The following is a 25,256-nucleotide window of genomic DNA, read 5'->3' on the forward strand; positions in this document are numbered from 1 at the left end:
TCAAGGTGAGTCGCCAGCCTGGGAAGGAAAGGAGCCCACCTTTTCTGACTTCCTGCTGGGTGTGCTTTCTAAATGGGCAACACAGCCCACTCTGATTGCCTGTTGCTAGGCAGCCTGTAGCATTTTGCAGTAGCAGGAGCAAGCACACTCCAGCCAGGCATTGCTAGGCAGCCAAAGCTGGTGGGGAGCCCCAAAATAAATGCAAGATTGCTGGTCTGAGAAGGAACAAAAAACAGAAAGGACAAAAATAAGCTGTGTGACAGCGCTTCATTATGCAACTTGCCCTATCTCCCCTAATCAATGAATACTGCAATTGTTTGCCATCTCTGTACCAATCTTTCCTTTTCCTATCTTTTCTCTTCTATATCCATGCCTTAAAATAAATAAATATAAGTCTAGACATTTCTGGGTTTTCTTCCACCCCCCCTTTTCAAATATGCTGTGTGGAGGAATGTTATCTGTCCACAAACGCCATGTCAAGAAGCGGACGAGGTTCCATGCTTTATTACAAAACAGGGACAATGAACCAGCCCCCCCCCCATGTTTGATGGACTCCAATTCCCATCAGCCCCAGCCAGCACAGCCAGCGGTGAGGGATGATGGGAGTTGCAGTCCAACAAAATTCTGGGGATCGACAGGTGCTCTGTACCAGTAAGTCACATAGTGAGGAAAACAGAGATTAAAGATTCATTTTTATCAGAGGTAAATGGGTTTTTTAAAAAAATTAATTGGCATTTCTGAATCATTCTTTTGCCAGGCTGAAGGAATTTGGTAAGTTTAGCCTGGATAAGAGACAAGTAATATTGCATAAGGGATTTGATTTAGATTGTATCTTAATGGCCCGGTAGTTTTTCCTACTTTCTTCAGTTTAAGCTTGAATTTTGCTATAAGAAGCTGATAATCTGAGCCACAGTCAGCTCCAGGTCTTGTTTTTGCTGACTGTATAGATCTTCTCCATCTTTGGCTGCAGAGAATATAAACAATCTGATTTTGATACTGGCCATCTGGTGATGTCCATGTGTAGGGTTGTCTCTTGTGTTGTTGGAAAAGAGTATTTGTGATGACCAGCTTGTTCTCTTGACAGAACTCTGTTAGCCTTTGCCCTGCTTCATTTTGAACTCTTAAGACAAAACTTGCCAGTTGTTCCTTTTATCTCTGGACTCCCTACTTTAGCATTGCAATCCCCTATAATGAGAAGAACATCCTTCTTTGGTGTCATTTCTAGAAGGTGTTGTAAGTCTTAATAGAATTGGTCAATTTCAGTTTCTTCAGCACCGGTAGTTGGTGCATAAACTTGGATTACTGTGATGTTAAAAGGTCTGCCTTGGATTCATATCATTCTATCCTTTTTGAGATTGTATCCCAGTACAGCTTTTGCCACTCTTTTCTTGACTATGAGGGCCACTCCATTTCTTTTACGGGATTCTTGCCCACAGTCGTAGATATGATGGTCATCCAAACTGAATTCACCCATTCCCATCCATTTTAGTTCACTGATGCCCAGGATGTCAATAGTTATTCTTGCCATCTCATTTTTGACCACATCCAGCTTACCAAGGTTCATTCATGGTTCTTACATTCCACATTCCTATGTAATATTTTTCTTTACAGCATTGGACTTTCCTTTCGCTTCCAGGCATATCCGCAACTGACCGACCTTTCGGCTTTGGCCCAGCTGCTTCATCAGCTCTGGATCTACTTGTACTTGTCCTCCGCTTTTCCTCAGTAGCATGTTGGACACCTTCCAACCTGAGGGGCTCATCTTCCAGTGTCATAACTTTTATATGCCTGTTGTCTTTGTCCATGGAGTTATCTTGGCAGGGATACACAGTGGAAGTGAGGAACAGGTTTAAGGATTTAGATTTGGTGGACAGAGTGCCTGAAGAACTATGGATGGAGGCTCATAACTTTATACAGGAGGCAGCAACGAAAACCATCCCAATGAAAAGAAAATGCAAGAAAGCAAAGTGGCTGTCCAACGAGGCCTTACAAAAAGCGGGGGAGAGAAGGCAAGCAAAATGTGAGGGAGATAGTGAAAGATACATGAAATTGAATGCAGATCTCTGAAAAATAGCAAGGAGAGACAAGAGGGCCTTCTTAAACGAGCAATGCAAAGAAATAGAGGAAAATAATAGAATGGGAAAAACCAGAGATCTGTTAAAAAAAATTGGAGATATGAAAGCATGAGTCTGACCAAACTATGGGAGGCAGTGGAAGACAGGAGTGCCTGGCGTGCTCTGGTCCATGGGGTCACGAAGAGTGGGACATGACTAAATGACTAAACAATAAAATATTGCATATTCATTGCATATCCATGTAGGTCACCATTATGCACCTTCAGCAGTACTGGAGACCTTACGAGAAAAATCTGAAGTGGATTTTCAGAAGTGTGTGTGTGTGCCTTTTTTATCCCACTTTTCATCCCAAAGAGGCTTCTAGAGTGGCTTGTAATTGCCAGTTATATAGCAGTTCCTGCCCTCTGGCTTATAAAGACATCACACAAAAGGAAAAAGGAATGGGAGAGAGGAGGAAGAAGAAAAAAAAGCTCCCACCCGGTATCTTTGTTACAGAGTGCACTTCTTGCAATGACCAGCAGGAATGGAAAGATTTCAAGATGAGGCGGAACCAAAAGTTGCTTGTCTTTCAGCATTTTTCCCAAGCACCTTGTGATCATAAACAGTTACTAAGCAGAACAAGAAAAAACAAAGGAGGCCAACTGGTAGAATACAAAGGAACAAATCTCTCTTGTGTTTGTGTTTTGCTGTAGCTGTATAATAAAGACACTCTCATTTGTTTCAGAATTCAGCTTCTCATCTCGGCCAATATTGCTTCTTACAGCACAGTGTGAAAGTTAGAGCTCTTGTCTTAATTACCATGAAAGGATTCCTTGTGCTTAAAAGGTTTATGGCTCCCTGGGGAAAATATAATGGTTGTGGGGAAGCAGAAGACTCTGGTTCATTCTTCAGATCACATCCATTTCTTCAATACTTTTTTATGGTGACTAGCCAAGGGCATTTTGATACCTGAAGCGCATAATCCTAAAGTCAATCCTTCCCACTAATAAAAATTTCCATTCTTTGGAGATAATTTGTGTTTCCTCTCCTGTGCAAGGGTAACACATATAGCTGCTTTTTAAAGGGGTTCAAGAGCAGCATGGCTATCTTTCCCCCCCATATTGATGGACCATTGCTACTGGTCCAGGAATAAAAGGGATTAAGCTGGACTTCAGGTGATAATGCACAAGCAGCCTTTTGGTATAACAGTTCTACATTCCAGCTTCTTCTCTTTCACCAAAGCTATCTGTATTTTAAGGATACACTGATCACTGTGGTATCTGATCATCAACACAAGATATATTTGGCAGTCATGTATATTTATTAGAAATACCTCTGCAATACTTGATTAATGCAGAAGGTTTAGATTTCAGTTTCGGTATAATTATGAAAGGGAATTGGATAATGTTGATATAGCATAGAAAATGCTTGTGTTTGAATATGAATAAACAAGTTTATATGCTTGAGAACAGCTCCTGTTTATCAGTCAGCCCCAATTTCCTGTCTTTGTTCCTAGTAAATAACTGTCTCTGTTTTGTTGCTAAGGATGACTTGTTTTAATGTTTGTGTGAGTTGCTGGAGTTATAATTCTACAGGCTTAAGTTTTCTCCCTCGGGGTCTCCAGAAGTTAAATCTTGGAGAGGAATAGATAGCTGGATGCCTCTTGTCTAAAGTGCACACATGCCTATTTACCAATGTACAAGCATGAACACTAAGGCACCACACAGAGTATAGCTTTGCTGTTTCATAAACTGCAGGTGCTGAGCTGTTGATGATAGTCTTCTATAGTGCAACGATTATTTGTTTAGAAAACTTATACACTGCCTTTCCAATGCAATTGCTTTGCTCAAGGCTGCGTACAATTAAAAATAAAATGATAGTACAAAAGAAATAAAGCAGCAGTATAAAAATGGAAACAGGCTCAACAAATGCAAACCTTCTAAAATGAGGGTCTCCTACTTTTAATTTTTTTTTATTTAATCTGTCTGGTAATGTTTTTAACCAGTTAGTACAATTGCTAATTGAGAGCCAGTGGCAATGCCCATCTCTGTCTGGCTTTAGATTCACTCTACTAACCTTCATCCATCCCATAACCACCTTCAGACATTCGGTTCAGGACATCAACAGCTTCCCTCGTATCAGGGGAAAAGGAGAAATTATGTTTCCTTAGAATTTCTTAATAAAAACAAACACCTAGCTTTAAAAAAAAAAGCGGGTGAAAAATAAGCTATTATACACATTATAATAAAGACACACTTATATGTGGAGTTACCTTATTTTTACAATTCCATATTTGCTGTATCTCATTGATTTAGCCAAGTAAAATGTACTGCATCTGAAATGTTCTATTAATATTTAAATGGTGTGACTTCTCTTAGGGCTGCCATCGTTAAGCACAAAGAGCCACAATATACCCATAATGAGGTCTTTTAAGTTTTACAGTGTGAGAGGTGAAAGGGTATGAGAGAAAACCAGTTAACTCTGAGAACAGATTCATTCTCCAGCTGCATTTGCTCCTCAAAGTCACTTGATGGCGCTTCAAGCTTAACATGTACCCAGTAAAGGCCCTGGGCAATTCCTGTAATTCAAGAAGAAGCCCCAAACAAGAGGCATTGATGTGGATTTCATCTTGTCTTGAGAAATGCTCTAAGAAGCGGGAAAGAGAAGATCTGACAGGTCGCAAAATACAGGCATCTCATCTGCTCTTAGCACATGGACGTTGCTAGGCAATAGGAAAAGGTCTAGGACCATGGCACAAATTTGCCACTGGCAAATTAAAGATGGCCTGTGGCTGGGATCTCAGTAGCACTGCATTCTGGAGCACATTCAGTCACCCTGGGTGAGTAGAGTTTACAGAAACTGTGGTTAAAGGGGGGGAGCTAAGTTCCACCCCCCAAAACACCTCTGACTACTCACCTGATTTTGCTACCACCTGTAGCTTACAGAAGCAAAAGGCAGAGGATCTCACAAGGAGCAACTTTTTATTCAGCAGCCGCCTTTGACTATTTTTTACCCAGAAAGAATGGAAGAAAAATGTCACGTCATTCAGCCCTTCTCTCAGCTGGTGTCACAAAGCACATTGCAGTTTTCAATGGTAGAAAGCAGTAGAATTCCAGACTATATTTCTTCAAACAGTGTGGAGTCATCTTATTTATAGCCATCTATGTATGCGGTAGGGACGCAGGTGGCGCTGTGGGTTAAATGACAGAGCGTAGGACTTGCCGATCAGAAGGACGGCGGTTCGAATCCCCGCGATGGGGTGAGCTCCTGTTGCTCGGTGCCAGCTCCTGCCAACCTAGCAGTTCGAAAGCACAGCACAGTGCAAGTAGATAAATAGGTACCACTCCGGTGGGAAGGTAAATGGTGTTTCTGTGCGCTGCTCTAGTTCGCCAGAAGCGGCTTAGTCATGCTGACCACATGACCCAGAAGCTGTCTGTGGACAAACGCCGGCTCCCTCGGCCAATAAAGCGAGATGAGCGCTGCAACCCCAGAGTCGGTCATGACTGGACCTAATGGTCAGGGGTCCCTTTACCCTTACTATGTATATGGTACTTTGGGAAAAAACAGGCATTTAACATTCCCATCTTTCCCAAGTTCAAGGTGGCTTACGAAGGTGACAAAATCACATTGGAACACAATATGAAAAACAAACAATTACCCAACAACTAGCTGCTGAAACTAAGTAAGTGCACAAGAAAAGCACTGCTGGATCAGGCCAAAGCTCCACCTAGACCAGAATCCTGATCTCATTCTCATTGTAGCTAATTCCTATCAGGAATTAAGTGCAACAACACTCACACCAATTCACAGTAATTGGTATTACAGTCTCCAACAACGAAAGTGAAACATAGCCATCATGATAGCCTCATCCTCCGTGAATTTGAAAAATTCTCCCAAAAGCTGGCAAAGAAGGGGGTGGCTATTGATATTTTGTTTTATTAACCACCTTCACCACCCTAAAGTTCCAGAGTAAATAACAGCATTTTAAAACACAACATTAAAAACGGTTTAAAATAAATTACCAATCAGAATAATAGGGTGGGTCCTTTACAACCTCTAGTTGTAAAGAGCTGCATCTTCAGATTACCCCAAAAATTGTATAATTCCTCTCAGGTGGGGGGGCAAATTGCAAAACTAGGAGGCTGCCAGAGAATGCTCTCTCCTGGGCCATCCCCCCCCCCCCGCTCTGAGGGCAGTGGAAATAGCAAGAGGGCCTCCTCTGTTGATCTTAACACCTAAAATGGTACGAATTAGGCCCAGAAATGAACTGCCAACCAATGCAGCTGTTTTAAAACTGAGGTTAGATGACTTCTAAATGAAAACCTAGCCAGTAATCTGCATTTTGGAACAGTTGAGGTTTCTAAATAGTCTTCAAGGGCAGCCCCACATTGCAGCAATCCAGTCTGGTAGTTACATGGCATGAGTGGAGAGAGGTACCATCCCACAGCCTTTGAATTCCCTCTTCCACATGAGCCTGCTGGTAAATCCCCCATCATCTTTAGAAACCCGTCTCTGATTGTCCTTGGCTCTCTCAGAGATCAGGCAGCTGGCAACTGTGACGCTTGCTTTTATGTTTTGTGGCTTGTGACGCTTGCTTTTATGTTTTGTGGCTCACTTGACACCCACTCTTATGCCATTCCAATGTTAAGTAAACACAAAGGCCATTACCTCACTTTCCAAGGCCTTTTCGGATACTGTTTAAATATTTTTTACTTGATTTCTCTGACATTTATGTTTTTAGTGCTCTGCTGTTCATATCGTTTGATACATCATTTTCTTTTTTAAAATAAACCTTTTGTATATGATAGCTAGCCATCCCGGGAGGAGCAGTTCTAAACAGTGTGGACCGATTTATTTAAAACAAACTGCTGTAAAGGCCCTGACAGAGTAGACCTGGTTGATACTTAGGAGAATAGGAAGCTGCCTTATCAGAGCATTAGTGCCATCAAGCTCACTGTTTGTGCACTGACCGATAGTAGCAGTGCAGGGTTTCAGATGGGGTCTGTTCCATCCCTACTTGGAAGTGCTGGGGTTCGAAACTGAGACAAAACAGATACTCTAGCATTGAGCATGCTCCTGTTTTAGTTGAAAATGGTTAGGCATAGTTTTTAAAAAAAAAAAATATTATATGGATTTTAAGATGCCTTTGGCAAATCTTCATATGGAAAGGTAGCATGTAATTCTTGAACATAAATGTACTAAATATAATTTCCTATAGTAGAGATACTAAGGGTTGTTTTTAGATGGGAGTAGCAGGTGTGCGAATGTGAAAAATAATAATAATAATAACATTTATTGTCATTGCCCCCTCTCAGGGACAACGAAATTACTTATAATATAATATGGATATGAACATTCAATAACTAATCCCTGAAGTATTGCCTTGATGATTTTAAGTGTGTGTGGTAGTAACTGTGTTTTGATCATTTTGAAAGTGATTTGAAGATTTTAGCAATTTGTACAAAAAAACCCCCTCATGTTTCTACCTATTGCGATAAGAGTATAAATAATTACTATTCCCAGAGGAGTCTAAAACTGGTATGTTTATTCACTGAAAACAGAAAGAGCAAGGTTGAGTAGGAGGAGGGAGAATTCTTTCTTCTTCTTCTGGTGAGCCACATTTAATGTTCCAGCAGTGAATTACAGCCTCACCTCCCCACACCCCTCACTTTAACCTGTGAGAGTTTCTGCCTGAGAGAGGAGGAGGAAGGTGGCTGGAGGAAAGTGAGGAGCTCCCCAACACTATTTGCAGGTGCTCTCAAGAGGCGGAAGAAGCCGAGAAGGGTAGAGAGGAGGACGAGGACGAGAAGGAGGCCATTAGGCTAGTAGCCGTGTTTCCTCATGATCATCAGAAACTCCTGCTCGCTCACTTCCCCGTCTCCATTCAGGTCCGCTTCGGTGATCATTTCCTGCAGTTCCTCGTCCGTCAGCTTCTCCCCAATCTCGGAGGCGACGCGCTTGAGGTCTTTAAAGGCGATCTTGCCCCTTTCCGGGTCCTCGAACAGCTTGAAGGATTTCAGGATCTCCTCTTTGGGATCCGTTTCGGACATCTTCTTGGTCATCACGGAGTAAAAAGCGTCGAAGCCGATCTTCCCCGAGCCTTCTTTATCCACTTCGCCCACGATCCTCTTGATCTCTTCTCTGGTGGGTTCAAAGCCCAGGGCCCGAATGGACACCTTCAGGTCTTTCACGTCGATGGTCCCGGTGCCGTCGGAATCCAGCAGGTCGAAAGCATCGCGCATCTGCTGCTTCTGAGCGGGGCTGAGTTCAAGCTTAGGGCCTTTCTTCTTCCTCTGGGACCACTTGCTCCTATAAGCCATCCTTCGGGGCCCTCAAGGCAGCGCCGTCCGGGCTCCCCAAGCCGTTCTGCCCGTTGCTACTGGCTGCTCGGAGGGAGAATGCTTCTGCCTATGGGGAGAAAACAGTTGAAGGTTGCCATGGCAGGGAAGATCATGGATGCCAGAGACCGGAAGTAGTAGAGGGACGGACTACATTTCCCAGCATGCTCCTCGAGGAGGCGGGGCAAGAATGAGCTGATCGCTGCTGTCGGGAGACATTTAACAGGAGAAGCCTGAGCCTTGGGCAAAAAAAGGTGAGCGAACCTGTCACGGAAGGTAGGAGCGGGGAACAACTTGTGCTGTTTGTTATGTTTTGTTATTTGGGAAATGAGGCGGAAGGTCAGCTGTTCTTCGGCGCCGCCAGCCTTCTAGGCCGTGCTTAGGGATGGCGCTTTGCTCTCAAAAAGTTGGAGGAGAAAAAACCTTGTATTGTTATTTTTGTCCTTGCAGCTGTCAGGTTCTGTCTGTAATTGAGGGAATTGGGACCAGATATGTGTTGCTGGGAAGGCTCGCCCCCGATCCCCACCCCAAGAGTGTGTAATAATAGATGCCTAGTAATAATGGGTGGTTGTATACCGTTGTGTACTGGGAACAGGAAATCACTGGCGCTGAGGCTGGCTTTGCAAAGCTTATCTAAAAGCCCCCTGTGAGTAAGGATGGGGTGAGTGTAGATAAAAGTTGTTGGGAAGTTTTGAATTGCTTGTTTAGCTGTTCGCCAGGGGTGCGTGATGTCGCACTTGTCAGGTCACAACAGACGTCGAAGAAAGGAAATGACAGGTGCTGTTAAGTCCTAGGAAATAGCAGTGGGATGGGCTGGAAAAAGTGGAATTTAACGGAGTACTGGTGTACGAGTGAATTCAGTGTATATCAGCAGTTACTTCAATAGTCTTTTAAAACCACTTGTTTGAACTTCCTGATCAGGCTGGCGAAAGTAAAGTGAAACGATTAACCCCCCCCCCGTCCAAATCTCTTTTATTTTAGCGCATGTTGCTAATGACACCTCTCATCCACTTTTAAGACGAAAGTACAAAATCTAAATGATATGATCCATTTAGGCTGCAATTCTGTGATGCATATATGGGAGTAAGCCCCTCTGAACCCAGTGGCATGAGCGTAGCCAGGATTTTTTTGGGGGGCGGGGTTTGCTTTTGTTAGTGGGGGCAGGACCTCAGTTTGCTATGTATTTTATTTTTATTGATTTAGGGGGGCAGCTGCCACTCTCTACCCCCCCCCCGCTACGCCCATGCCTAGTAGTACTTACTTCTGTGTCAGCATTGGGTTAGGAATCGTTAACCCCCCTAAGTATAATGATTTCGGAGCAAACCCCTTTGACTTCTTTGTGGTCGTGCTTAAAAACATTCAGAAGGACCGGTCACGCGAGCTAAGTAATTGGGCCGTAATTGGGAGATGAACCTACACAAGACTTGAGCGAAAGGAGGGTAGTAAATACCCCTTTCCACGGCGCCTTTGGCACAACCCTTTACTCCCAATTCCATACTGTAACTGGAAAAAAAATAGTTTATTATTCCCCGTTGATCTTTCCTCCCCTTCCTGTTCGTTGCCTCGCGTCTTTCATCTTGTAAGCCTCTCGGGGCAGGGACCTGTCTTCTTTCCAAAGCTGACATTATATAAATCAATAAAGATTAAACCGACAAGTTGTGTGCTGTAGAAGGGTGAAGCCGGGGCACTGTATGGAGTGACGATCGAGGGTGGACTTTGGGTTTAGTTCACATTTTTTTCCACCACCACGCCAGAATGGAACCAAAATAGGCAAGCCTCAAAACAACAGGAGTACGCCTTATTATTATTATTATTATTATTCCTTCACTTCGGGCTGTTTTACGAGGGAGCGAACACCGTCGCCTCCACGACTCCTTCACGAGGCGACCGAGGGGCGACTGGGGCCGAGGGGAGCCCATCTTCTGTGGGGCTGGGGCGACTGGAGCTGTGAGGGGAGCCGCAAAGGCCCGGCCTGGCTTTCCTGCCTCTCCTTGGCTGAAGGGGGCGGAGGCAGCCGCGGGCCTCGCGTCCCCTCCGCCACCGCCTCCTTCGCCAGACTCCCGTTATGTCCTGCGTTCACTCGGTTACAGGGAACTCCTGGGCGAAGGGAAGAAGCGGCGGCGGCGGCAGCGGCAGCGCGATTCCGGCGGCCGACGCGACAAGGGGCCCATCGGAGGGAAGAGGCGGGACATGGCGGAGACGGAGGAGAGAGGCGGCGGCGGCGGCGGCTCGCTGCACGAGACGCGCTTCGAGGCGGCCGTCAAGGTGATCCAGAGCCTGCCCAAAAACGGTGAGTGAAGCCCGGGAGGAGCGAGGAGACGGTTCGAGGGCCAGGGACCGGGAAGGTGGGGCCGCGAAGGCGACAGAGACCCCGAGGAGAGGGGTTGGAAGCGCCGCCTCATTTCTGTGCCTCTTCGCGGGGCGAGGAGAAGGGTCCCCCGGAATTGGGGGTTTTCTGCATCCCAGCCACGCCACACCCACAGGAGCCGCTGCGAAAGACCTGCATCTTTTCTCTCCCTCCGCCACCCCCCTGCCTTCTCCTGCCAACCAGCTCTATTATGAATTCACTGGCCAATCTTGAAAATTTGCCATTGAAAAGACGGTCAAATTTAAGATTGTCAGATTTAAAAGACGGTTAAAACTGTTTGGAAAAACCAGCACAATATATTGGGGAATGGCCTTTCCTGGCAAAAGCATTTCTTTAACAAGAACTCTAGTGCTCCTGGCTTTTTTTTTCTACCTAGGCAACCATTTTAACTTGTTTACCTTATTATTTGGAGCATTTGTATTCCGCCCCTTGGGCAAGCTGACTGGCAGAACAGCTACCATAAGATTTCTCTAAAAGTCTTTATGGTACAGTAGTTGGTTATTTAAAAGCAGCAGGGGGAAGAACCTGTAGTCGGATAAAAAGGCATGCATGCAATACCAACATCTAAAAGCAGGGAAGGTTGTCCCTTAGCACTGGTAAGGAGCAGTTGGAGCCAAGCAAACATCTCTGGAAAGTACATTCTGGCTAGCGCAACTCAGAAGGCCTTATCGTAGGCCTCTTGCCACCTTGCCTTCTAAAGGTATCAGACAAATTTTAATGGCCTGTCGGGTTGCTGAGGGAATAGGTGGTCCTTGCAGTTCTATACATCCCTACTCTGAAGTCAAATTTGAGTACTTACACACACATGTGTATATAGAACTGCTACCTTGATGCTCTTTGTGCATATTAAGTTCCATACAACAATTGTTCCTCTCCCCAAAATGAAACATTCTGCAATCTCTGTGTGTAATCCTGATACGTAGTTTAATATTTACAATGAAAAGTTGATAAACTTAAATTGAGAGCAGAACTAAAAATAGTATGTCCAAAAAGAAAAGCCTCCATCTCTATTTAAGAGAGCCAAATACTTAGCCAACTCTGCTCCAGAGGTTTTTTTTTTTAATGCCTTCAACTATTTTCTTTTTTTAAAAAAAAAACAACCACCATGTTATCCCAAGCACTGCAAGAAAGGAGGGGTTTGCCTTGAGCGTGTTATGTTCATACTTGATTTTGCGTTGGTACAGCTTGTGGGTGTAAATGGTGTGATTTTCAAATCTCTTCTCTTTCCCACCCCACCCTTCTGTGAAATTGGCGGAGTCGCATAACACTGGAAAACTTAAGCTGCATTCGCTTCATACTTAAGAATGGTGTGAACATTTGAGACAGCCGTTGCACATGTGCAGATGACAGTTTCATGAATAGGAGCTTGGGGGATGGGGTTGCAGGGATGGGGAAATCAAAATGGCCATGCACACATTGAGTGAATACACCCTGCTCTAATGTTAACAACACTATGCAAATGCACTATGAAACACAGTGAGATGAAATGATCTCACTGTGTTTTAAGTCGCCAATATGAACATACCCATATTAGAAAATGAGAGGTGTCCTTCATAGTGTGCATGCTATACTTTTCTGTCTCACTTTAGTAACAGAATCTTTAAAAAATGTATCAATCTAAAATTTTGAACTTGTGCAAGTTCCATTCTAAGAGCTAAGGATTGGCTGGTGGTCAGGCACACCAGCCATGTATAAAGTGGTAGCATAAGCAGTCAAGAAATCTTCTCCTTACCTGGTTTTCAGTAGGGCGGATAGTATTGGGGTAGCCATGGGAGCAGGGCCTATGGTAGAAACTGCTTGAAGCAGTTTGACTGGAATAACCTAACCATCGATTTAGGTAACCATAGTGGGGTAAAATGACTTTGGGGGTATTTGTCACAGGAGGATCTGCTGTGGTATTTTGATCCTTGACAGGGCTTTGAATTTCTATAGCTTTTTTCCAGTACTGCAATATATCTTCAACACAGGATGTGTGTGAGCTGCACCACAGTAGGGACAATTCTACCATAAAGCTAGCATGATAAGTATCAGCAGTCATGTTTTTTCTGTTTGTTTGGACACATTACTTTCATTAATAGGAGAATCAATAACAGGGATGATATCATTACTTGAAATATAAAGGTGACTAGGTTCTTTTGCACAAGTATACTTTACTCACTAGAGTATCCTTTCTGATTATAGAATGAAAATAAACATAGACAGATTTTTTAAAATCAGAAAATGGTGTGCATAAAGTATTGAGTTTAGTCCTTGTTATGGGTGTACTTAGTTCCCAGTAGCCTGGTGCTGTAAGTCATGCAGTCATATTCTATTTATTTTGGACTGGATCTTTAACTTTGGACTGGATGCCTTAACTGAAGTTAGTTGAACTTTGGTCTCATTGAATTCAGTGTGAACAATAAGTTATGGCCCCTTGATTTCAATGGAACTTCAGTTAAATTAACCAAGTGTGAATCTAACCCTTTGAGTTGGTACAGAAATTAGGTGTTTCAAAATATCTGTCATTTATGGTGTTTCTCACTCTAAGATTATTTTCTCTAGGTTCATTCCAGCCAACAAATGAAATGATGCTCAAGTTCTATAGCTTTTACAAGCAAGCAACTCAAGGACCCTGCAGTAGTCCAAGACCTGGATTCTGGGATCCTATTGGTAGATACAAATGGTAAATATGATATGTAAGAGGTGTTTTAAGTTTGTATGTACACAAGCCCTGCTGTAGTGGGGGGCAGTAGGAAGGATAAATTACTGACTACTTTTTTTATGGGACACTGCTACAACTCACTGGTAGACCAAAAGGGTTGAATGCAGAACGTCCAGGTTCATTTTCCTACATCTCTAGGTAGGACTGGGAAAGACATCTCAAACTCCAGAGGGCCACAGTCAATCATGGTAGACTATATTGAGCTAGATGGACCAGTAGTGTGACTCTGTATAAGGCAGCTTCCTGTGACAACTTGCATATGGAGAAAAGCCTTAGTTATAAAGAATATAAATGTGCACCAGATCACTGGTAGTAGGGGATGTTCTCAGTCTCTCCTTTTAAAAGAACCAAGGCCTGGTATCATTTCTGAGATTTATGTTCCAGGTATTTTACCTTTGTTACCTGGGGAATTCACGTGTGCATCCTGCTCTGCCTAGCACACCATTATTACCTGAGCACTGCCACCTTCCCAGCTATTTCTGTTTAAAATGTACCTAGTTCAGGAAAGAACTCAGTAGCTGTGAGGGTGCAGGCAAGATTAAGATAGATAATAATTGCGCAGAGAGACTTTCAGTACAGAAAATGTTTTTTCTGAAAGTTGAAGAAGGTTCATTGACCATTGTCTACCAGCAGACTGCAAACTGACTTTTAGCAGACTGTCTCTGCGCCTCTTGCTGGTCTCCCACTATTGGGAAATATCTTAATAAAGATGGTGGCAATGTACATGTAAAATTGGTGGTCAAGCTGATGGAAGTGCAGTGTTGCCCCCATTCTTGTGTAGCATATGTTGGAGGTGGAGGTAGCTGGGTTAGACTCTGCAGTTTGGCTCTCCCTAACAGAGACATTAGGGACGCAGGTGGCGCTGTGGGTTAAAGCCTCAGCGCCTAGGACTTGCAGATCGAAAGGTCGGCGGTTCGAATCCCTGCGGCGGGGTGCGCTCTCGCTGCTCGGTCCCAGCGCCTGCCAACCTAGCAGTTCAAAAGCACCTCCGGGTGCAAGTAGATAAATAGGGACCGCTTACCAGCGGGAAGGTAAACGGCATTTCCGTGTGCGGCTCTGTCTCGCCAGAGCAGCTTCGTCACGCTGGCCATGTGACCCGGAAGTGTCTCCGGACAGCGCTGGCCCCTGGCCTCTTAAGTGAGATGGGCGCACAACCCCAGAGTCTGTCAAGACTGGCCCGTACGGGCAGGGGTACCTTTACCTTTACCTTTTAACAGAGACATTGTTGCCTGTAAGCACATGTAATAATTTCTCTCAGTTTACAGAGGTTTCTTGTCAAACAAGTTCTGCATGTTTTTGAAGCTCAAGCTTTTTTACCCATTAGCTATAATAGGGCAGAAATAAAAAATATGTATATGTAAGAGGAATCTGTATTTTTTTAGTGACTTTTGGGAAGTATTATAGAGCTATACACACCTCAGTAAAAAACAACGACGAAAGGGTTGATATTTGTTTTTTAGTTGCTGTTATTCTCAGTGCAACCCTCCAGTTTTAAAAAACTTGTGTTATAATTTATATCCACAGCAGATTAGCAAAGTACACTTTTTATTAAGGCAAAGGTTAAATCAAATTAGTGCTCATTCTTGTCTTTGGAAAGGGGAAATAATAAAGAAAATAATAAAGATAATAATAATAATACCAGGAAGTAAGGTATTGTGGAAAGAGTGCTGCATGGAGACAGTGCAATCTTGCTAACTAATATTTCTCTCTCTCTCTCTTTTTTAAAGCTTCAGGAAATCACTTGCAGGGATATTTGGCTATTTTAAGAAGTAAACAAAACAAAACCCCAAATTCTAAAACTGTATTTTTTGGGGGAAGCCAAAATAAGTCAGAGGAGTGTGTCATAGGTCCTTGATACATCTGGAAGGTTTCTGTGACACTTGTGCAGCTATAGTGTAGAGGAGAATAGGAAAATGCAGTTTGAGGCAGGGAATAGGTATTGGGCAATTGCATTTTTGCAGCAGCAGCAGCAGTGTTTTTTGCTCCAGAGCTGGATAATTGTGCCCCCCCCCGGTGACTGCTGTGCTGTCTGTGACTTTCCCACACAGAGATTTGACTATGCACACAATAGACAAACTCATTTGAAAAGGCCATCTGGGTTATTGGATCCAGCTATTTATTTACTTGTTTCAGTTTTGTATCTTTGACTTACCTGTTTCTCAAGCCTATTGCAAAGAGTTAGTACAAGTTATATATTCTGCAAAATGTTGTGCATTTTGAACTGGGCACGCAAGCTGAGTATAAATTACTCATAACTGTGGCCTACCGTCAGACAAAAAGTGAGAAGGAAAAGATGGAAACGAGGCCATTTATTATATATTAAAAAGCATATTGTTTGAAGACCGAGAAACCAAACCTGTGTTAAATCTCAATCTCAGAATTTGTGTTACTCTACAATGAGCACATATTTATGTACACAAAACTAGATAGATTGTAGCGAGTTCTGTCATTGCAGAATCAAGGGCTCAGTAAGAATGAGCCTACTGAATCTTACAGGAATTATAATTTTAAATGTCTTGAGGATATTTGTGATATTTATTGTAGGGATGCATGGAGCGCTTTAGGTGATATGCCCAAAGAAGATGCTATGATTGCCTATGTTGAAGAAATGAAAAAGGTAAGAGTTGCTAGGTATGTCGAAGAAAGCAAATATTCCACAATAATTTCATTTCTAGGCACATGAAGCTTGAAACTTGATTAGCTTCTAGCCAAGCTTCAAAAGGAATTGCTGCAAATTATTTGATGGACTTTACCCTAGGCAGCCTAGCTGTCAAAATGCTGAGAGCTTTAGGGATATTGCTGCCATGAAAGAGAAGTGAGCAATGCTTATGCAGTGCATTATGGAAGTTTATGGTAAGCAGCCTGCAGTGAATCACTGGAACTGGAGCTAATTCACAGCAAAAACAGAGATGGAGAGAGGCAATGGGCTGTGCCGTCTCTTTTAAAAATACTTGTACTGTAATATCAGTTGGAAGAGTTTCAGCTCTTTTGAGTATTTGTTAAAAGGAATGCATTACAAGAGTACTAGATGACTCAAAACTGAAACATGCAAAAAGCTAAACCTTGGGTACTTGTATACAGCTTGCACCAAGATTTCCATTTTGCTGTGTATTTTCGATTATGTGGGGTTAGGATAGATGGCAATACTCTTTATATATTGGAAATCAATAGAACTATCTGTCCGTCAATTATAAATACCTCATAATAGCTAACAAAAATGAAAACATTGAAAACCTGCTTAGAGTACAAAGTGAGAATTCTGATTTAATATTTATGCTAATATTATAGTGAACAGTGAACCCTCGTGTTAAGGCCATTGGAGGGTGTAGGAAGGTTAAGAGATATTGCAGTCCTCATATGGGGGAGTGAAGGTGCTGGATTGAGGACATAAGGAAAGGAAATTTGTGATGGGGAGAGAGCAGAAAGCACGGGGAGAGCATGTGCAGGATAGGAGAAGGAAGGGCCCGTGAGCGATGGAGAGGGGTGCCCAGAAGAGGTGCTGCAACAGCCCGGCAAAGGATCTAGCTTGAGGCTGATGGAAGCTCATCAGTGAGATGCTCATCAGAGGAGATTGAATGTTAAGGTGTTGGGAAATTATGATTAATTTTGAGATTTGCATGGGAGCTTTAAATATTCATTAGGGCATTGTGCAGTTTATCGTTAACTTCAACATGTGATTTTGTAGTATCCCAAAGCACATAATAAAAAGAAAATATTCCACTGTGTTGTTGTTTTTTGCCATGGCAAATGTAGTACTATTTCTTCATATCTGAATCATGTCATCCACTTTTGGTAATCAGTAGTGCTACTCTGAAGTAAGTAGGCTGGGTATTGGAGTAAGCTGGTTAGAATAGAAATTGAGTAGGCTTGAGCCTAAAATGAAAAGAAACATACTATACTTAAAGTACTAAATGTAATTTGGGGCGTTGTTAGGATTAATGTAATACCACATGTGTTGAAGGAGCTTCTGATGAAATCATTCCAGTTAATGTGTTAAATGTTTCCAAATTATTGTTGCTACAATATTATATATTGCCTAATTTTTCTTTTGGGAAAGCATCTTTCATGCATAGATTTAACAGGCTTAAACAAGATAAAGCTGAACCTCTGCCTTCCTTTCTGAGAGTAGTAGATAATAGAATGGAAGACAGCAAGAAAATATATCAGAATACTCTTATCTGCTGATGAATTTAGTTTCTCTGTATTTCCTGTAATGCCTGTTTTGTGGCGTCTTTATTCTGATGAATGTATTCATTTTGTAAAGGAGTTATAAATTATGAAAGAATATGATAAGAAAATGTTGTAATATTTTTATTCTCAAATAAAATCCACTTTTGGCACAAAACCATGTGCAGAGTTACTTGAAAGTAAGCCCTACATTTGGTGGAACTTGCTTGTGAGTAAACAAGGATGGAATTTGGTATTTACCGGTAAGTTGTTTAACATGTTTGAGCCTAGAAGTTTTTTGGATAAGCTCTTTGCTGCAGTGGCAAACATGATTCGCCATGCAGAGTTATTGGGAGAAACAAGAGGAGTTTTGTTCTAGTAGTATTGCCTTTCTCATTTTCTTCAAAGGAAATTTATTTTAAAAATTATGAGTGTACCTTCCTTAGCCAGCAATCTGCATTCTCGCTTAGTATTCATATCCTTTACACAAACTCATAAAAATGACAAATCAAGCCTGTTTATATTTGTGAGATTGGGCTGAATATACATAAAGAGAGGCAGTGATATTTGATAATGACGTTTATTTATTTAAGGATTTATAAACTGCTTCCCAATGAATGTTTCTAAAGTAGTGCAATGTAGAAATACCAAAAGAACAACACATATAGTAAAAATCAAGTATACTTAACAATCTATAAAACACTATCTTAAAAGCACTAAATTACAAGGTTCTGCATAGTATAAAGAGTCAGTCTTCAGGGAAAGGCTTCTTAAATAGATACGTTTTCAAACAGCTGCCTAAAAGCTAAAATGCTAGTTGCTTGGCTAAGTTCACTGGGAAACTGATTCCATTGAGCTGCAATCAAAATGCTAAATGTTTGGTTTGATGCCAGACATACCTAGGGTGTTGTTCTGTATGCCCCATATCAGAGCAGAGGAACAGTTCTCAGACAGACAGCTGTATGGGGCAAAGCAGTCCCTCAGGTAAAGTTGATGTTGCAACTAAAGGTTTTCAAAATCATCATCTTCTCTGGCGATCACTCGTAGCCGAGTAAGATTGCCTTCCATGAACATGGTCTTCTTAACAGTGAGTCCACAAGTGACTGTGGAGGCCAATTCTGGATCCACACGTCCTTCCACAGTGGGGACATAGGTTTCCATGCGGGAGTTGATCGCAGTGAGGGTTTGCCGAACATGCCTTCCTCTTAGCACGTTTCTCCCTTTCATCCTGAGTTTGAGCATCTTCAAAGTCCACGATGCCTTTGGTAAGGCTCCAGTTGGAGCGCTTGCCGGCCAGTGTAGGTGGTGCAGGATTTTTTTATTTATTGTGATGCTGTGTTCTTGTGAAGTATTGCAATATTATTAACTGATAAGCAATTCATAAATGTTTTGTATTCCTACAGATTCTTGAAACTATGCCAATGACAGACAAGGTTGAAGAACTCCTACATGTAATAGGCCCATTCTATGAAATTGTTGAGGATAAAAAGAGCAGAGGATCTGGCATAATAGCAGGTTGGGATATAAACTCTACTTATCTTAATTAACTGCAGTTTATATTAAGCTATGGTTTTGCAATTTGTTCAGCTTCTGTGAATAATTTTAATGGTAATTGCACTAATTGTTGCAAAGCACCTCAGAGCCAGGAGCAAGAAAGCTCTTGCACAAAACACCTCTCACCATTTTCCTGACATGCTCTAACTTCCATGCAAACGTGTTGCAAGTCTGACGTGCCACAGCTTTCATAATATTAAAACACCTGCATGTCCTTAATTAATTTTGTTGGCTTAAGGATGGCTGGTTTCACATAAACCACAATGAAGGTTAACCTGTTTCTTGGTTTGGACACTTCAACAACCCACGGTTACGCAAACTGGAAGCAAAAGCTTCTGAGCTGGTGGAATGGACAAGGCCATGGTTCTGGGGCTCATTCACATCAGTGTTTAGTGTAGGCTGTGAGAAACCTAAGGCTTGTTGTTGGACTCTAAATCCCATAAATCCCAGCCAGCTTGGCCAGTGGCAATGGGGTAGTATTGTTATTTTGCTTGTTTGTCTAAAACATACATAACGGTAATATAGAAGCTTCAGCCCATATACCTAATGTGGACTGCCAGGCCTTCCCATTTGGCTCCCAGTGCTATTTCAGCAAAGCCATGCCTACCTGTCCCACACCTTACCAGATGTGGGGCAGGTAAAGGTGGGGCTTGGTCAAAAGAGCAGTGCCTGCAGAAGCCTTTGCATAGTAGATTTTCCCAAGGACCCAACAACCAGCAGATTGTTCGATGTTTGGGAGCTGCTTCACAAAGCGCTTTGCAAACTCTGTGCTCAGCCAAGCTCTGTGCTCGACCTGCTTAGGAACCGCTGCAAAAGTGGTTCCGCAAGTTCTTTTTGCATTTCCCTCCTGAAAAGGGTTTTTCCCGATGCACTTCCTCCAGCCCTTTGGATAGAAACTGCATTCTTGGCAGAGGGGAAGATGCTCCAGTCTTAGGAGCATTTCGCTCTCTGCAGAGACATCAAAGGGTCTCCATCTAGCCAACCGTTAGCTGATCATTGGTGAAAGAGCACATCTTCAAAGCCTGCACTACAGTAACCTTTTAATTTTAACAGGCGTCTATCACTTGATGCCATTATAATGTTTGATGATTGACAGATGAGTGCTCTCACTCACCTGTGAAAATGGCTCCCTAGTGGGTGAGGAGATAAAGATCCGGCCCACTGGACTACTCCTGATTTATATTCTTTAGCCAAAAAAGGATCCCAGAGTAGTTCACAGAAATCAGCAGTAAAGTAATCCGTATTCTCAGATTTACAATCGAAAAGAGATGAGCGTATGAGGAAGAAGGGGTGGGCAGAGAAGAAGAGAAAAAAGAAAGCTCAAACACCAGTCCAATAATATCTGGAGGACTTTAGGTTCCCCTTCCTTGGTTTAGTATGATGTCTGAACATCTCTTCTATTGATTCTGGCTCCCCACTGCATGTACATGTAGTAAAATACATGTGTTTATCTATTTAGTGTATTCAAAGTACTGGCATGTCAAGTAGCCCTTACTGGTTAAGTGGTCAGTACTGAGCACCTCTGGCATGCTGGGCACGGCACTTAAGGTACAACTGATGCAGTCTACAGCCAGAACTACATTATTATGCAAATAACATCAATTGGTTTAAAATATTGTCTCTGTGTATGTATTTGTGTGTGTATATATTTATATGTCTATATATATCTAGTAGGTTCTCTAAAATTAGGTACATTTCTTGTCACTTGGCATAGAATGCCAAACGCTACTGGCACATTTTAAAGACTTATTCCAGTCAAAGTACTACTCTTAAGAGGAAAAATAATAATTATGTAGCATGCAAATATTCACTGGCGTTAGCAACATTGCAGTGAGTTAGGCATAAATAGGTTTGCCACTATTTTCATTCCATTTTCATGCAAATGTGCAATAACAGATGTTAAAAATCTTTACCAATAACTGATTATTTTCTTGCAATGGACAAAATATATGTGTCTCTGTTGCAACAAGCCAGCAGCAAAATTCAGAGCACATGTACTTGGTTCTTTGTGAATGCTAACATCCTGTGGTTTTGGAACATGTGATGGCCTCAATTGATAGCCAAGCCTGGTATGACATTTTATTATGTAGTCCATTTCTCCATTCCAATGGGTGTTCTACTGTTTACCTCAGAACTGCTATACCACTTGAATATTTTGCTTACAAAATGTGCTTGAATCATTTCCCAATTATGGTTTTTCTTATTGTAGATTTAATATGCATATCCTAAATTCATACAGGAAAATTCAGTATCAAACAGTGGAACCTCTATGTAAAGCATTTAGGTCACTGGGAGAAGGAAAACAGAGGCTGCTATAACTGTTGTGGTGTATTAATAACTGAGATTACATACAATACTATACTATGTATGCCTACGCATAAATAATTCCCATTGAGTTCAAAAGGACTTACTACTGAGTAAGTGGGTATAGGATTATAGCCTTGGGTCCCACTAATATAGGACTTACTTCTGAGTAGACATATATAGCATTGCATTGTTAGTCGTCTTCTTGTTCTGAATAAGTCAGTTTTGTTACGTTTTCCTTACCAAAGTGCCGAACAGCCTCATAGCTTTCTAGGTAATCTCTGTCTCATTTATTATTTTAAGGCACCTACTATAAAGGTTCTAAATTGAAACCAAACATTACTGTGCCAGGTTGATTTCTGACTGTTATAAACAATTTATACAGATAATTTATAGACTCTTCTTTTGGTTCTTATTATGCTAAATGTACAAAACCTAGATACCAGAACAGAAAACTAAAAAAGGGAACATGTGAGATTAGTCTCTGTCTAGGAAAGTGTGGGGAGTGTTCTTTCATGGAGACCCTTTGCTGTTAGAGAAAGAGCTAGCTCTGTTTGCATTGGGCATTTTTTAAAGTGCTTGTAAGGGCTGTAGTCTGCAGGTGCATCTCTTTTAAATGTTTCCTTGTTCCACTGATGTGCAAAGTTATGTGGTGGTCCTGATTTTAAAAAGCAAAAGGTGGTACACATGTGGGACATGCTAAATCCACACCTGCCCATGGTTGCCTCCTTGCAGAATATATCCCGAAGGCTGTTTTCTATCAGCCTTGCTCTAATTTGAGATAAATGTTGAGCTGAAATTAAAGTGTGGGAAAGATAAGCACTGGACATGCAAAGGGGAATCTATATATCACTTGCATACTTGGTAAAGGTAAAGGACCCCTGACAGTTAAGTCCAGTCGCGAACGACTCTTGGGTTGCGGTGCTCACCTCGCTTTACTGGCCGAGGGAGCCGGTATTTGTCTGCAGATAGTTTTTCTGGGTCATGTGGCCAGCATGACTAAGCTGCTTTTGGCGAAACTAGAGCAAGACACGGAAACACCGTTTACCTCCCTGCCAGAGTGATACCTATTTATCTACTTGCACTTTTTGGGCGTGCTTTCGAACTGCTAGGTTGGCAGGAGCTGGGACTGAGCAACAGGAGCTCAATCCATTGCGGGGATTCGAACCGCGACCTTCTGATTGGCAAGCCCTAGGCTCTGTGGTTTAGACCCACGTCCCATTCATAGCCTATTGGCTACTTGCTGTTTAAATCAGATTCTCCCAGGCTAGTTTGGCCCTAATCTCCACATTGTGGCCCAGGCAGTCCTGCTCACCCTGGAAACAAAACTGAAAACAAGATGACCAAAAAAGCAACAAAAGCTCCAACCAGTAATTGTATGGTCATGGCAGAGTGGAGATCTCCATTATCATCTGTGGTGCTATCCAGTAGGTGCATTTGAGAGTTACAAATTCACATACACAGCTCATCCTAGCAGCAGTGAAGACCCTAGTTGCAAATTGAGTGTTCAGCTCTCTGTGATGGAGCTGTGACCTTGGGGGAAGATATAAGTATTTTCAAGAAGAATTAAAAAAACAAACAACATGTGCACAGCCTCATTTATGCTCGGCATAGGGACAGTGATGTATTTAATTGGGTCAGGTTTTGCTCATGAGAATCAGTATGCTTTTGAGAGGCACAAAAGTCTTCTAATTCCGGTGCAAAATAAATTTACAAAGCTAAACTTTTAGATAAAAAATAATGCTCCTAAGGGAAACATTTGAGGTGGGGTGCAGAAAAGTATGTGGAAGTTTAGAGGCTTGTTGATACTTACAGCCAGAATTAAATGCAACAGAAAGCATTATTTACCATGTTAAGTAATTTTTTAAAAGCCTCTTAACTAAAGCCAGTTATTTCAGTGTGCTGACATACCACAGAGGAATGAAATACTGCTCACAGTTTACATCCTTGGATTGCCATCTGTGTAACATGTGCGAGTGGACAAGAGAAGCTTAGGAAATTACTTTCTTGTTGCTAATGTTGTGAAGAGTTTGTTTTGAAGGCTTGGTCTGATGCACTTCTGTTTTCAAAGCAAAGGAGCGCAATCTGTTCTGCAAGGGACGAACCCACTCTTAATCAGTAGCTGACCAAAATATTATTTTCAGGTTCGTAAAAAACACTAGACTCGAAAGAAGAATGTGGCTTCTACATCCAGCGCAAGAGGCCTGGCCGGCCTGCATGAACTTAGGGTAGGCTTGGAAGAGGCATGTGGAGCACTGTGTTTGCATTATCTGGGTTCTGCAGAAGGGAATTGGGCAACTCTTTGCTTGAAGCGCTTGGGGCATTGAAGGGTTCAAGGGCCTTATTCTTTCTGGGGAAGCTAAACTGCATTGCTTTCTAAAAAATTGTGTTGCTGCTCAAAATGGAGCCTGGCTTTCAGAAACATTTTCGTGGTGGTATTTTATGTGCCTTCAATTTCAGCTGCACTGAAGAGAATGAAGGGAAATATCAACATGGACTTATGTGCTCATAGGGCTGTGTGCTAATTTTATAAAGAGAGAGACCAAGTATAAATAAAGAGGCCAACTAGGTGTCAGAGTATAAGCAAGTGACTTTTTCCAAGCCTTTCTTTAAAAGCATTCTTATGATTATTTTTTAATAAATGAATTAAGCTACACCATTCATTGGGGCTATTTTGTTTCCCCCTTCACTGGTTTCAGTGCTGCTTTTTATGATGATGATAGTTATATGTTGAATTTATGACAATCTTCGTGCTGGTACAGGTTTTTTTTTGTATTGATTGATTTTTCATTTGGATTGTATTTATATTTTATTTATTGTGAGGACTTGATTAATTAGGCAGCATATAACTGGCAAAAATAAGCAAAATAAATCCAGAATACCATAGTTCCATGAGCCCAACGAGAATTTGGAGTTGTTTTTCTTGATTAGCAGCAACCCCAACCCCTGGCCATGCCAGATGGCAAAGCATGTTATTGGGATGAAATGCGAAGAAAAAAGCCAACTGTCTCTTGCAGAAGCCCAAGTAGCATTTTTTGTTCTGACCATTATTTGCGTAAGATCTGTGTATTCATCCAGAAACTGTGTCTTAAAGTAACAGCCTTCAGTATAGCTTCTTACAAACAACAAAAACTTGACCTATACTTACTTTTGCAGCTTCCAAATGTTATATGTGGAAGTTTAGTATGAAGGTTGTATTAAAAAAATATGAAGAAATACTCATCACATGCTGCAACTTCCCAAATAGTGGTACTGTGTGTTTTAATGCTCCAAATCCCCTTATTGTGGTAGCACCTCATTTGCTGGGAATTTGTCCCAGTTTCTAGCACCAACATAACTGGACTTATTTCTGTTTTTGTTCTTTTTTTATGGACATTCTGTTCTGATACTGTGTTTGCATGTTGCATGGACCAAGAACGTAGTTGTATTGGGAATGGTTTGGCAGAGGGAGTGTCGCGACAAGGGAAGTTGTAATCCTGTTCTTTTTTGTATTATTGCTATAAAAAACTTAAATTTTAAAAAAAACACCTCGATTTGGTTTGCCGGTAGTTAGTAAATATGTGTCTGTTTCTTTATGAACATTTCTTACCCAATTCTAATAAATAGGTTTTCCACATGTTTTGTATTGAAGTTCCCGAAAACTCATTTCCTCCACGGAGAGTCCTTGCATTGCAAGAAGAGATTTTCTAGCAGAGGAATGTTTGCTATTCTACAGTAGTTCAGTGAAGTTCTGAAGCTGCAGAAAACTTGTAACATCTTGTTTTGATAAT

General features: G+C 41.9%; 1 protein-coding gene and 1 pseudogene across 3 annotated transcripts in view; one reads left to right on the top strand and one right to left on the bottom strand.

Moving 5' to 3' along the window:
• Positions 1 to 7,579: 7,579 nt before the first annotated feature.
• On the bottom strand, positions 7,580 to 8,377 carry LOC309353347 (centrin-2 pseudogene; annotated as a pseudogene). Its single transcript has one exon. The product of its transcript is annotated as a centrin-2 pseudogene (transcript).
• A 135-nt stretch (positions 8,378 to 8,512) lies between these two features.
• Positions 8,513 to 25,256, top strand: part of ACBD5 (acyl-CoA binding domain containing 5) — a gene marked incomplete at its 3' end in the record, with an annotated part of 28,799 nt that continues 12,055 nt past the window's right edge. Inside the window, exons 1-5 of one of the 2 annotated variants that reach the window (XM_081882499.1) lie at positions 8,513 to 8,646; positions 10,483 to 10,682; positions 13,302 to 13,422; positions 16,006 to 16,078; positions 19,032 to 19,143. In XM_081882499.1, the coding sequence (XP_081738625.1) occupies positions 10,583 to 10,682; positions 13,302 to 13,422; positions 16,006 to 16,078; positions 19,032 to 19,143 (406 nt within the window). In that variant the 5' untranslated portion in view covers positions 8,513 to 8,646; positions 10,483 to 10,582. Of the gene's footprint in view, positions 8,647 to 10,482; positions 10,683 to 13,301; positions 13,423 to 16,005; positions 16,079 to 19,031; positions 19,144 to 25,256 lie in introns of those variants that run through there. The other variant, XM_081882498.1, reaches the window with a different exon arrangement.

Source organism: Podarcis melisellensis (genome assembly GCF_964234715.1).
Source record: "Podarcis melisellensis genome assembly, chromosome: 12".
NCBI lineage: Eukaryota > Metazoa > Chordata > Lepidosauria > Squamata > Lacertidae > Podarcis > Podarcis melisellensis.